Source organism: Pristiophorus japonicus, chromosome 1 (assembly GCF_044704955.1).
Source record: "Pristiophorus japonicus isolate sPriJap1 chromosome 1, sPriJap1.hap1, whole genome shotgun sequence".
NCBI classification, from domain to species: Eukaryota; Metazoa; Chordata; class Chondrichthyes; family Pristiophoridae; genus Pristiophorus; species Pristiophorus japonicus.
This window is the reverse complement of record NC_091977.1, coordinates 228742878-228757601: the sequence shown is the minus strand read 5'-3', so window position 1 is coordinate 228757601 and position 14724 is coordinate 228742878. Positions and strand designations below refer to the sequence as shown.

At 44.9% G+C, this 14724-nt stretch overlaps 1 protein-coding gene across 3 annotated transcripts in view; it reads left to right on the top strand.

The window, feature by feature from the left end:
• Positions 1-14724, top strand: part of cemip2 (cell migration inducing hyaluronidase 2) — a 166173-nt gene that overhangs the window by 65350 nt on the left and 86099 nt on the right. For all 3 annotated transcript variants that reach the window (XM_070887505.1, XM_070887497.1, XM_070887515.1), the window contains exons 12-14: positions 42-130; positions 950-1081; positions 8958-8993. In XM_070887505.1, the coding sequence (XP_070743606.1) occupies positions 42-130; positions 950-1081; positions 8958-8993 (257 nt within the window). The remainder of the gene's footprint in view (positions 1-41; positions 131-949; positions 1082-8957; positions 8994-14724) is intronic.

Here is a 14724-nt window from a genome sequence, read left to right as displayed (position 1 = left end):
AAATGCTGGTGCTGATTTCCTGTAATGGATCTTGTTGCTAGGCTGGACTGTTCATTGACAAGGGAGTAAAAATCACCACCGCCAGTGCTGATGACCCAAGGGAGTACCTCTGTTTGGACAACAGTGCGAGGTGAGTGAGGGCACTAAGCTTTTGGAAAAGGAACCAATTTTCTTCTTTTGATGGGGAAAATACCATGTCACCATAAACTGAATATAATGTCGTGAACCAACCTTTCATGTCTTCAGGATGTCCCAAAGCTCTTTACAGCCAATGAAGTACTATTGAAATGTAGGAAACGTGGCAGCCAATTTGCACACAGTAAGCTCTCACAAATAGCAATATTGACCAGATAATCCGTTTTTAGTGATGTTGATGTTGGCCAGGACACCAGGGGATAACTCCCCTGGTCATCTTCGAAATAGTGAAATGGGATCTTTTATGTCCACCTGAGAGAGCAGACAGGGCCTTTGTTTAACATCTCATCCGATAGACGGCACCTCCGACAGTGCAGCACTAGATTTTTATACTCCGGTCTCTGGAGTGGGACTTGAACCAACGACCTTCTGACTCGGAAGTGAGAGCGCTACCCACTGAGCCAAGCTGACACACAGTCATACAGTTTTGTAACACAGGCTGCATTACTCAGTAAATGCCTTTCTTGTCTGTGGAACCCATTATGACTTTATTTAGCTTCATGAAATTTCTGTGGTGCTGTCAGGTGACGCTAAGTAACATGCCGTAATGGTGTCAATAAGACGAGATCCGTTAGCGATGATTAATAGGTAATTTGGCCAATTGAAGCACATCCACCCCTCCAGCACCCTAACTCTCACCCATCACTGCATTCAACCCTTTTCTTATAATGGTAGAAATCATGTATGGTAGAACTCCAGTAACTCTACATTGGGTAAATTTTCAGTAACTTTAAGCTTTCACCCGTTGTGCTAGGTTCCGTCCTCACCAAGACGCGGATCCACAGAAGCCACGTGTCGCGGCCCTCATTGATGGGTTGATAGCATTCAAAAACAACGACCACGGAGCCTGGGTCCGAGGAGGTGACATCGTATTCCAGAACTCTGGGTAGGTGATATTATAAGGTGTCATTTTTAGCAGACTTGAAAGGAGAGGCTTCTGGCCTTTATTTAGAATTTACCGCACCGAAAAGGGCCATTCAGCCTATTTTGATGGTGTTTATGCTCCACACGAGCCTCCTGCCACCCTTCTTCATCTCACCCCATCAGCATAACCTTCTATTCCTTTCTTCCTCGTGTTTATCTAGCTTCTAACCAAGCTCTGAGGCCTTATAAGATGACACCATGGTCAGATCCTCAACAGCCTGCCTCTATTTATTTTCACATTTTTCTTGCATTCCTTGACTGAACAGGGAAGTCACAGAACTGGCTTCTAAGGTTCTACCAATCCTGGGATGCAGCCGAGGGCAAAGTCCCTCTCCCACACACCACTTAGCCCAAACCTGTGCTCGCCGAATGCGTATACACAAAACTTGCATTTACATTTCACCACTTAATGTAGACAATTGTCCCAAGGCGTTTGCTTCATATTAGAACATAAGAAATAGAAGCAGGAGTAGGCCATTTGGCCCCTCGAGCCTGCTCCGTCATTCAATAAGATCATGGCTGATCTGATCCTGGCCTCAACTCCACTTCCCTGCCTGCTTCCCATAACCCTTGACTCCCTTATCTTTCAAAAATCTGTCTCTCTCCACCTTAAAAATATTCAATGACCCAGCCTCCACAGCTCTCTGAGGTAGAGAATTCCAAAGATTCACGTCCTCTGAGAGAAGAAATTCCTCCTCATTTCTGTTTTAAATGGGTGACCCCTTATTCTGAAACTATGCCCCCTAGTTCTAGATTTCCCCATGAGGGGAAACATCCTCTCTGCATCTACCCTGTCAAGCCCCCCTCAGAATCTTATATGTTTCAATAAGATCACCTCTCATTCTTCTAAACTCCAATGAGTATAGGCCAAATCTGCTCAATCTTTCTTCATATGACAACCCTTTCATCTTAGGAATCAACCTCGTGAACCTTCTCTGAACTGCCGCCAATGCAAATATATCCCTCCTTAAATAAGGAGACCAAAACTATACGCAGTACAGTTGTAGCAGGACTTCCCTACTTTTATACTCTATCCCCTTGCAATAAAGACCAGCATTCCATTTGCCTTCCTGATTACTTGCTGCACCTGTATACTAATTTTTTGTGTTTCATATACAGGAACCCCCAGATCCCTCTGTACTGTAGCATTTTATAATCTCTCCCCATTTAAATAATAATTTTTGCTTTTTTATTTTTTCTACCAATGTGGATAACCTCACATTTTCCCACATTATAGTCCATCTGCCATATTTTTGCCCACTCACTGAGCCTGTCTATATCCCTTTGCAGATTCTTTGAGTCCTCCTCACAACTTGCTTTCCCACCTATTTTTGATCAGCAGCAAATTTAGTTACATTATACTCAGTCCCTTCGTCCAAGTCATTAATATAAATTGTAAATAGTTGAGGCCCCAGCACTGATCTAGTGGCAACCCACTAGTTACAGTTTGCTAACCTGAAAATGAACCATTTATCCCGACTCTCTGGTTTCTGTTAGATAGTCAATTGTCTATCCATGCTAATATATTACAGGTGCAGCGCCTAAAATCCGGAACCCTCGGGATCGAGGCTGTTCTGAATTCCGGGTTTTTCCGGATTTTCGATTTGTTTTCTGACGTCACGAACCCGGAAACACCCGAGCCCAGGTTCAGGTATTTCCGGATTTCGGAACATCAGAAAGTGGGGAGGGTGGGGGTGGGGGATTCTCACCGAAGAACTGTTCGGGTCATCCAGTCCTGCCAAGGAGAGCATCGTCCGGCAGGCCCCACCGAGGTCATCGTCGGGCGAGCCCCACCAAGAAGGTTGTCAGCGGGCCCCGCCAAGGATGTCGTCGCCGGGCGGGCCCCACCGAGGAGGTGTTCAGGCGGGGCCCCGCCGAGCAGGTGTTTGGGCGGGCCGGTGAGGAGTTCCGAGGTAAGGGCGGCAAGGCAAGCGGCGGCGAGGTGGGCAGTGACGAGGCCCCGAGGTTGGCAGGGAATCCGGTCCGGATTCCGGAACATTTTATGGTTTCCGGACGATCGTGCCACAGATTAGCCCAGATTCCGGAATATTCCGGAACTCCGGATTTTGGACACTGCACCTGTACCTCCAACCCCTTTTATCTTGTGCAGTAATATTTTATGTGACACCTTATCGAATGCTTTCTGGAAATCCAAATACACCACATCTACTGGTTCTCCTTTATCCACCCTGCTCATTACATCCTCAAAGAACTCCAACAAATTTGTCAAACATGATTTCCCTTTCATAAAACCATGTTGACTCTGCTTGACTTTCTAAATGTCTTTTATGATTTTCTAAATGTCCTGTTACTACTTCCTTAATGATGGACTCCAGCATTTTCCCAATGACAGATGTTAGGCTAACTGGTCTATAGTTTCCTGCTTTCTGTCGGCCTCCTTTCCTAAATAGGAGCATTACATTGCGGTTTTCTAATCCGCTGGGACCTCTCCAGAATCCAGGGAAATTTGGTAGATCACAACCAATGCATCCACTATCTCTGCAGCCACTTCTTTTAAGACCCTAGGATATAGGCCATTGGGTCCAGGAGACTTGTCCACCTTTTAGTACCATTAGTTTGCCTAGTACTTTATCTCTAGTGATCATGATTGTTTTAAGTCCCCGCCCCCCACAATAGCTCCTTGATGATCAATTATTGGAATGTTTTTAGTGTCTTCTACCGTGAAGACCGATGCAAAATACTTGTTCAAAGTCTCTGCCAATTTCCCTGTTTCCTATTATTAATTCTCCAGTCTCATCCTCTAAGGGACCAATGTTTACTTTAGCTACTCACTTCCTTTTTATATACCTGCAGAAGCTCTTATTGTCTGTTTTTCTTTTTCTTACTAGTTTACTTTCATATGCCTTTATTATTTTGTTAGTCGTCTTTTGTTGGTTTCTAAAAATTTCCCAATCCTCTGGCCTTCCACTGTCCTTCGCAACATTGTTTGTCTTTGTTTTTAATTTGATACCATCCTTTACTTCCTTAGTTAGCCAGGGATGGCTCATCCTTCTCTTAGAATCTTTGTTTCTCACTGAATAAATCTTTGCTGAGAGTTATGAAATATCTCCTTAAATGTTTGCCACTGCTTTTCTAGTCTTACCCCGACACAAGACTCCCAAAGCAAGCGTTCAACTGGGAACTGCTTCACGGCAAACGAGCCAAAGGTGGGCAGAGGAAACGTTACAAGGCCACCCTCAAAGCCTCCCTGATAAAGTGCAACATCCCCTGGCACTAATACCTTGGAGTCCCTGGCCATAGACTGCCCTAAGTGGAGGAAGTGCATCCGGGAGGGTGCTGAGCGCCTCGAGTCTCATCGCTGAGAATGCAGGAAACAACGCAGGCACGGAAAGAGCGTGCGGCAAACCAGTCCCACCCATCCCTTCCCTCAACAACTATCTGCCCCACCTGTGATGGAAGCTATGGTTCTTGTATTGGACTGTTCAGCCACCTAAGAACTCGTTAAGAGTGGAAGCAAGTCTTCCTCGATTCCGAGGGACTGCCTATGACGATGATGAATCTTACCCCTTAATATATTTTCCCAGTCCACTTTAACCAACTCTGCCTTCATACCTTTTGTAATTACCTTTATTTAAGTTCAGGACACTAGTTATAGAGCTAGCTTTCTCACCCTCGAACTGAATTTGAAATTGTACCATGCTATAATCACTCTTCATAGAAACATAGAAAATAGGTGCAGGAGCAGGCCATTTGGCCCTTCAAGCCTGCACCATCTTTCAATAAGATCATGGCTGATCATCACCTCAGTACCCCTTTCCTGCTTTTTCTCCATACACCTTGATCCCTTTAGCCATCAGGGCCATATCTAACTCACTCTTGAATATATCTAAAGAACTGGCATCAACAACTCTCTGCGGTAGAGAATTCCACAGGTTAACAACTCTGAGTGAAAAAGTTTCTCCTCATCTCAGTCCTAAATGGCCCATTTCTTATCCTGAGACCGTGACCCCTGGTTCTGGACTTCCCCATCATCGGGAACACTCTTCCCGCATCTAACCTGTCCAGTCCTGTCAGAATTTTAAATGTTTCTATGAGATCCCCTCATTCTTCTAAACTCCAGTGAATACAGGCCCAGTCGATCCAGTCTCTCCTCATATGTCAGTCCTGCCATCCCGGGAATCAGTCTGGTGAACTTTCGCTGCACTCCCTCAATAGCAAGAATGTCCTTCCTCAGATTAGGAGACCAAAACGGAACACAATATTCAGGTGAGGCCTCACCAAGGCCCTGTACAACTGCAGTAAGACCTCCCTGCTCCTATACTCAAATCCTCTAGCTATGAAGGCCAACGTGCCATTTGCCGTCTTCACCACCTGCTGTACCTGCATGCCAATTTTCAATGACTGATGTACCATGACACCCAGGTCTCGTTGCACCTCCCCTTTTCCTAATCTGCCGCCATTCAAATAATATTCTGCCTTCATGTTTTTGCCACCAAAGTGGATAACCTCACATATATCCACATTATACTGCATCTGCCATGCATTTGCCCACTCGCCTAACCTGTCCAAGTCACCCTGCAGCCTCTTAGCATCCTCCTCGCAGCTCATACCACCACCCAGCTTAGTGGCATCTGCAAACTTGGAGATATTACACTCAATTCCTTCTTCTAAATCATTGATGTGTATTGTAAATAGCTGAGGTCCCAGCACTGAGCCATGCAGCACCCCACTAGTTACTGCCTGCCATTCTGAATAGGATCTGTTTATCCCGACTCTCTGCTTCCTGTCTGCCAACCAGTTCTCTATCTACGTCAATACATTACCCCCAATACCATGTGCTTTAATTTAGCACACCAATCTCTTGTGTGGGACCTTGTCAAAAGCCTTTTGAAAGTCCAAATACACCACATCCACTGGTTCTCCCTTGGCCACTCTACTAGTTACATCCTCAAAAAATTCCAGAAGATTTGACAAGCATGATTTCCCTTTCATAAATCCATGCTGACTTGGACCGATCCTGTCACTGCTTTCCAAATGCGCTGCTATTTCATCTTTAATGATTGATTCCAACATTTTCCCCACTACTGATGTCAGGCTAACCGGTCTATAATTACCCATTTTCTCTCTCCCTTTTTTAAAAAGTGGGGTTACATTAGCTACCCTCCAGTCCATAGGAACTGATCCAGAGTCGATAGACTGTTGGAAAATGATCACCAATGCATCCACTATTTCTAGGGCCACTTCCTTAAGTACTCTGTGATGCAGACTATCAGGCCCTGGGGATTTATCGACCTTCAATCCCATCAATTTCCCTAACACCATTTCCTGACTAATAAGGATATCCTTCAGTTCCTCCTTTTCACCAGACCCTCGGTCCCCTAGTATTTTCGGGTGGTTATTTGTGTCTTCCTTCGTGAAGACAGAACCAAAGTACTTGTTCAATTGGTCTGCCATTTCTTTGTTCCCCAGAGGATCTTTTACCATGAGATCATTCATTTATCCAGACTCATTACACATTACCAGATCTAAAATAGTCTGCTCCCTGGTTGGTTCCACAACATATTGTTCCAAGAAACCATCCCGCATACACTCTCTGCCAATTTGATTTGTCCAATCAATATGAAGATTAAAATTGCCCATGATTATTGCCGCACCTTTCTTACAAGCCTTCATTATTTCTTGATTTATACTCAGTGCAACAGAGTGGCTAATGTTTGGAGGCCTGTAGACCACTCCCACCAGTGACTTCTTTCCCTTATTATTTCTTAGCTCCACCCAAACTGATTCTACATCTTGATCTTCTGAGCCAATATCATTTCTCACAACTACATTGATCTCATCCCTTATTAACAGAGCTACCCCGCCTCCTTTTCCTTTCTACGTATCCTTACAAAATGGCAAATATTCCTGAATATTCCGTTCCCAGCCTTGGTCACTTTGTAACCATGTCTCTGTAATGGCAATCAGATCATACCCATTTATTTCTATTTGTGCCGTCAACTCATCTATCTTGTTATGAATGCTTCGTGTGTTCAGATAGAGAGCTTTTAATTTTGTCTTATGTGTATACGCTCTGTCCCTACTTGTGTCACTCTGGTTATCGTTACCCCTATCGCTACCCTGCTTCTCCTTTCTCTTTGACTTTTTTAATTTCCACTCACCGGATCCCCCCTCCACTATTTAGTTTAATATTGACATAATCAAACAAAGATGGATGCCAAACCAAAGAAGGAGATATCAGGAGGGGTGACCAATAGCTTGGTCAAAGAGGTGGGTTTTAACGAGGGTGTTTAAGGAGAGGCGGAGAGATTTAAGGAGAGAATTCCAGAATGTGGGGCCTAGAAGGCTGAAGGATTGTCTGCCAATGGTGGTGCAAAAAGAAAGGGCTGGAAGATGCACAAGAGGCCAGAGTCCAAGAGTTCTGGCGGGGTGCGGGGGGTGGGGGGCGGGGGTTGGGCTGGATGAGGTTACAGCGATGGTGAGGGGCGAAGGGATTTTAAAATGAGAATGACCATTTTAAATTGAAAGTGTGGGTGGATTGGGAGCCAATGTTAGTCACCAAGCACAGGGGTGATAAAGAAACAGAAAGACTTGCATTTATATAGCGCATTTCATGACCCCAAAGTGTCAGCTGTGGCTCATTGGGTAGCACTCTCGCCTCTGAATCAGAAGATTGTGGGTTCAAGTCCCACTCCAGGGACTTGAGCACAAAAAAATCTAGTCTGACACTCCAGTGCAGTACTGAGGCCACGTTTGCTCTCTCAAGTGGACTTAAAAGATCCCACGGCCCTGTTTCAAAATTAGCAGGAGAGTTATCCCCGGTGTCCTGGCTAATATTTATCCCTCAATCAACATAACAAGAACAGATTATCTGGTCATTATCACATTGCTGTTTGTGGGAGCTTGCTTGTGTGCACATTGGCTTCTGCATTTCCCACAAGTACTTCATTGGCTGCAAAGCACTTTTTGAGACGTCCGATGGTCATGAAAGGCACTATATGAATCCAAGTATTTTTTTTTACAAGTACTTTTGAAATGTAGTCACAATTGTAATGTTATGATGGCTGAGTGGGATAGGGTACGGGCAGCGGAGTTTTGGATGAGCTGTTGTTTGTGGAGAATGGGAGGCTGGCCAGGAGCATATTGGAATACTCAAATCTGGAAGCACCAAAAGACATGGATGAGGGATTCATACAAGGTCACTTGGGTCAGACCAGTTGAGGACGGCATGTTTCTTTCTCTAACAGACATTAGTGAACCAGTTGGGGTTTTTCCGAAAATCCAATAGATTCATGGTCACATTAACTGATACTACATTATTCTTCATACTGATATTCAAGCCCTATTAGTTCAGGTTCAGGGTTACTAGTCCAGTAACATAACCAGTACAACACCGTACCCCTAATGGAAGCTTTTTAATATTGTTTCTCACCTTGTATGAAGGTAACTGCCAAATGCAGCTTTAATCTTTTAGACGGCCCACAAGCTCATGGAAGCAACATCAGTAGAACTACCTTAGTTGTGTCCAAACTGCATACGACAACTTGCATTTACATAGTGCCTTTAATGTAGTAAAATGTCGCAAGGCGCATCGCAGGAGTGATTATCAAATAACATTTGACACTGAGCCACAAAAAGATATTGGGATAGGTGACCAAAAGCTTTGTCAAAGAGATCTTAAAGTTGGAGAGGTTTAGGGAGGGAATTCCAGAGCTTAGGACCGTGGCAGCTGAAGGCATGGTCACCAATGGTGAAGCGATAGAAATCGGGGATGGGCACTAATCTGAATGAAACAAATCGGGGGTGTGCAAGGGTTATGCCCCCAGTAAAACTCGCATACTTTGTCTGTGTTTATAATTTTTCTTTTTCTTTTTCAGATTTTCTGACAATGGAATTGGATTGTCGTTTGCTAGGTAAGTGCGGCGGACTTGTAAGTGTATTGAAACAGAAAATACTAGAAATACACAACGAGAGAAAAGCAGAGATTAACATTCCAGCGATCGCACTTTGTCACAGCTCAGCTTCTTTCCCCTTCGTGAATGCGGACTGACCTGCTGAGAGTTTGCAGCACCTGCAGTTCTTTTATTCATAAATGATGGTCTCCACCACTTGCACTGTCCCAGACAGCGGCCTATAATCGAGCATACGGCGCAGGCCAATTGCCATCATTATTGGCGTCATTTACAAAGGCGGCACTTAAACTTTATTAAGTCCGCCGATTACTTTGCATTTAAACCAGACACATGCAGAAGTCAAGGTGCGTTATTCAATGTTATTCTTGTTGTGGAAATTGTTGACTGCTTAAGGAATTAAGTTGTTTCTTAACCAATCAGCAATGTTTCACGCTGTGTAATTGTAGAAACAGGCTCTGCTCTGGGGCTAAAGATCGTCTTTCAGTAAGTTCATTGCGGCCTCTTCAGAAACCTACTCTAGCACCCATTGAACTTATTAATACTGTCGGTCTCTGTGGGATTCGTATAACTTCACAAGTCTATTACAGTTACTAAAGAGGTTTCGCGAGGAACCATACTTAAGTCCTGGTACAGTAACCTGGAACTACCCTCTTCACACAATCCTGGTATAGTAACCTGGAACTACCCTCTTCACACAATCCTGGTATAGTAACCTGGAACTACCCTCTTCACACAATCCTGGTATAGTAACCTGGAACTACCCTCTTCACACAATCCTGGTATAGTAACCTGGAACTACCTTCTTCACACAATCCTGGTATAGTAACCTGGAACTACCCTCTTCACACAATCCTGGTATAGTAACCTGGAACTACCCTCTTCACACAATCCTGGTACAGTAACCTGGAACTACCCTCTTCACACAATCCTGGTATAGTAACCTGGAACTACCCTCTTCACACAATCCTGGTATAGTAACCTGGAACTACCCTCTTCACACAATCCTGGTATAGTAACCTGGAACTACCCTCTTCACACAATCCTGGTATAGTAACCTGGAACTACCTTCTTCACACAATCCTGGTATAGTAACCTGGAACTACCCTCTTCACACAATCCTGGTATAGTAACCTGGAACTACCCTCTTCACACAATCCTGGTACAGTAACCTGGAACTACCCTCTTCACACAATCCTGGTATAGTAACCTGGAACTACCCTCTTCACACAATCCTGGTACAGTAACCTGGAACTACCTTCTTCACACAATCCTGGTATAGTAACCTGGAACTACCTTCTTCACACAATCCTGGTATAGTAACCTGGAACTACCCTCTTCACACAATCCTGGTACAGTAACCTGGAACTACCCTCTTCACACAATCCTGGTATAGTAACCTGGAACTACCCTCTTCACACAATCCTGGTATAGTAACCTGGAACTACCCTCTTCACACAATCCTGGTACAGTAACCTGGAACTACCCTCTTCACACAATCCTGGTATAGTAACCTGGAACTACCCTCTTCACACAATCCTGGTACAGTAACCTGGAACTACCCTCTTCACACAATCCTGGTATAGTAACCTGGAACTACCCTCTTCACACAATCCTGGTATAGTAACCTGGAACTACCCTCTTCACACAATCCTGGTATAGTAACCTGGAACTACCCTCTTCACACAATCCTGGTACAGTAACCTGGAACTACCCTCTTCACACAATCCTGGTACAGTAACCTGGAACTACCCTCTTCACACAATCCTGGTACAGTAACCTGGAACTACCCTCTTCACACAATCCTGGTATAGTAACCTGGAACTACCCTCTTCACACAATCCTGGTACAGTAACCTGGAACTACCCTCTTCACACAATCCTGGTACAGTAACCTGGAACTACCCTCTTCACACAATCCTGGTACAGTAACCTGGAACTACCTTCTTCACACAATCCTGGTACAGTAACCTGGAACTACCCTCTTCACACAATCCTGGTATAGTAACCTGGAACTACCCTCTTCACACAATCCTGGTATAGTAACCTGGAACTACCCTCTTCACACAATCCTGGTATAGTAACCTGGAACTACCCTCTTCACACAATCCTGGTACAGTAACCTGGAACTACCCTCTTCACACAATCCTGGTACAGTAACCTGGAACTACCCTCTTCACACAATCCTGGTACAGTAACCTGGAACTACCCTCTTCACACAATCCTGGTATAGTAACCTGGAACTACCCTCTTCACACAATCCTGGTATAGTAACCTGGAACTACCTCCTTCACACAATCCTGGTATAGTAACCTGGAACTACCCTCTTCACACAATCCTGGTACAGTAACCTGGAACTACCCTCTTCACACAATCCTGGTATAGTAACCTGGAACTACCCTCTTCACACAATCCTGGTACAGTAACCTGGAACTACCCTCTTCACACAATCCTGGTATAGTAACCTGGAACTACCCTCTTCACACAATCCTGGTACAGTAACCTGGAACTACCTTCTTCACACAATCCTGGTATAGTAACCTGGAACTACCCTCTTCACACAATCCTGGTACAGTAACCTGGAACTACCTTCTTCACACAATCCTGGTATAGTAACCTGGAACTACCCTCTTCACACAATCCTGGTACAGTAACCTGGAACTACCTCCTTCACACAATCCTGGTACAGTAACCTGGAACTACCTCCTTCACACAATCCTGGTACAGTAACCTGGAACTACCCTCTTCACACAATCCTGGTATAGTAACCTGGAACTACCCTCTTCACACAATCCTGGTACAGTAACCTGGAACTACCTCCTTCACACAATCCTGGTACAGTAACCTGGAACTACCTCCTTCACACAATCCTGGTACAGTAACCTGGAACTACCCTCTTCACACAATCCTGGTACAGTAACCTGGAACTACCCTCTTCACACAATCCTGGTACAGTAACCTGGAACTACCTTCTTCACACAATCCTGGTACAGTAACCTGGAACTACCCTCTTCACACAATCCTGGTATAGTAACCTGGAACTACCCTCTTCACACAATCCTGGTATAGTAACCTGGAACTACCCTCTTCACACAATCCTGGTATAGTAACCTGGAACTACCCTCTTCACACAATCCTGGTACAGTAACCTGGAACTACCCTCTTCACACAATCCTGGTACAGTAACCTGGAACTACCCTCTTCACACAATCCTGGTACAGTAACCTGGAACTACCCTCTTCACACAATCCTGGTATAGTAACCTGGAACTACCCTCTTCACACAATCCTGGTATAGTAACCTGGAACTACCTCCTTCACACAATCCTGGTATAGTAACCTGGAACTACCCTCTTCACACAATCCTGGTACAGTAACCTGGAACTACCCTCTTCACACAATCCTGGTACAGGAACCTGGAACTACCCTCTTCACACAATCCTGGTATAGTAACCTGGAACGACTCTCTTCACACAATCCTGGTATAGTAACCTGGAACTACCCTCTTCACACAATCCTGGTATAGTAACCTGGAACTACCTCCTTCACACAATCCTGGTATAGTAACCTGGAACTACCCTCTTCACACAATCCTGGTACAGTAACCTGGAACTACCCTCTTCACACAATCCTGGTATAGTAACCTGGAACTACCCTCTTCACACAATCCTGGTACAGTAACCTGGAACTACCCTCTTCACACAATCCTGGTATAGTAACCTGGAACTACCTCCTTCACACAATCCTGGTATAGTAACCTGGAACTACCCTCTTCACACAATCCTGGTATAGTAACCTGGAACTACCTCCTTCACACAATCCTGGTATAGTAACCTGGAACTACCCTCTTCACACAATCCTGGTATAGTAACCTGGAACTACCTCCTTCACACAATCCTGGTATAGTAACCTGGAACTACCCTCTTCACACAATCCTGGTATAGTAACCTGGAACTACCCTCTTCACACAATCCTGGTACAGTAACCTGGAACTACCCTCTTCACACAATCCTGGTATAGTAACCTGGAACTACCCTCTTCACACAATCCTGGTACAGTAACCTGGAACTACCTTCTTCACACAATCCTGGTATAGTAACCTGGAACTACCCTCTTCACACAATCCTGGTACAGTAACCTGGAACTACCTTCTTCACACAATCCTGGTATAGTAACCTGGAACTACCCTCTTCACACAATCCTGGTACAGTAACCTGGAACTACCTCCTTCACACAATCCTGGTACAGTAACCTGGAACTACCTCCTTCACACAATCCTGGTACAGTAACCTGGAACTACCCTCTTCACACAATCCTGGTATAGTAACCTGGAACTACCCTCTTCACACAATCCTGGTACAGTAACCTGGAACTACCTCCTTCACACAATCCTGGTACAGTAACCTGGAACTACCTCCTTCACACAATCCTGGTACAGTAACCTGGAACTACCCTCTTCACACAATCCTGGTATAGTAACCTGGAACTACCCTCTTCACACAATCCTGGTACAGTAACCTGGAACTACCCTCTTCACACAATCCTGGTATAGTAACCTGGAACTACCCTCTTCACACAATCCTGGTACAGTAACCTGGAACTACCTTCTTCACACAATCCTGGTATAGTAACCTGGAACTACCTTCTTCACACAATCCTGGTATAGTAACCTGGAACTACCCTCTTCACACAATCCTGGTACAGTAACCTGGAACTACCCTCTTCACACAATCCTGGTATAGTAACCTGGAACTACCCTCTTCACACAATCCTGGTACAGTAACCTGGAACTACCCTCTTCACACAATCCTGGTACAGTAACCTGGAACTACCCTCTTCACACAATCCTGGTACAGTAACCTGGAACTACCTTCTTCACACAATCCTGGTACAGTAACCTGGAACTACCCTCTTCACACAATCCTGGTATAGTAACCTGGAACTACCCTCTTCACACAATCCTGGTATAGTAACCTGGAACTACCCTCTTCACACAATCCTGGTATAGTAACCTGGAACTACCCTCTTCACACAATCATGGTACAGTAACCTGGAACTACCCTCTTCACACAATCCTGGTACAGTAACCTGGAACTACCCTCTTCACACAATCCTGGTATAGTAACCTGGAACTACCTCCTTCACACAATCCTGGTATAGTAACCTGGAACTACCCTCTTCACACAATCCTGGTACAGTAACCTGGAACTACCCTCTTCACACAATCCTGGTACAGTAACCTGGAACTACCCTCTTCACACAATCCTGGTATAGTAACCTGGAACTACCCTCTTCACACAATCCTGGTATAGTAACCTGGAACTACCCTCTTCACACAATCCTGGTATAGTAACCTGGAACTACCCTCTTCACACAATCCTGGTACAGTAACCTGGAACTACCCTCTTCACACAATCCTGGTACAGTAACCTGGAACTACCCTCTTCACACAATCCTGGTACAGTAACCTGGAACTACCTTCTTCACACAATCCTGGTATAGTAACCTGGAACTACCCTCTTCACACAATCCTGGTACAGTAACCTGGAACTACCTTCTTCACACAATCCTGGTATAGTAACCTGGAACTACCCTCTTCACACAATCCTGGTACAGGAACCTGGAACTACCTCCTTCACACAATCCTGGTACAGTAACCTGGAACGACCTCCTTCACACAATCCTGGTACAGTAACCTGGAACTACCCTCTTCACACAATCCTGGTATAGTAACCT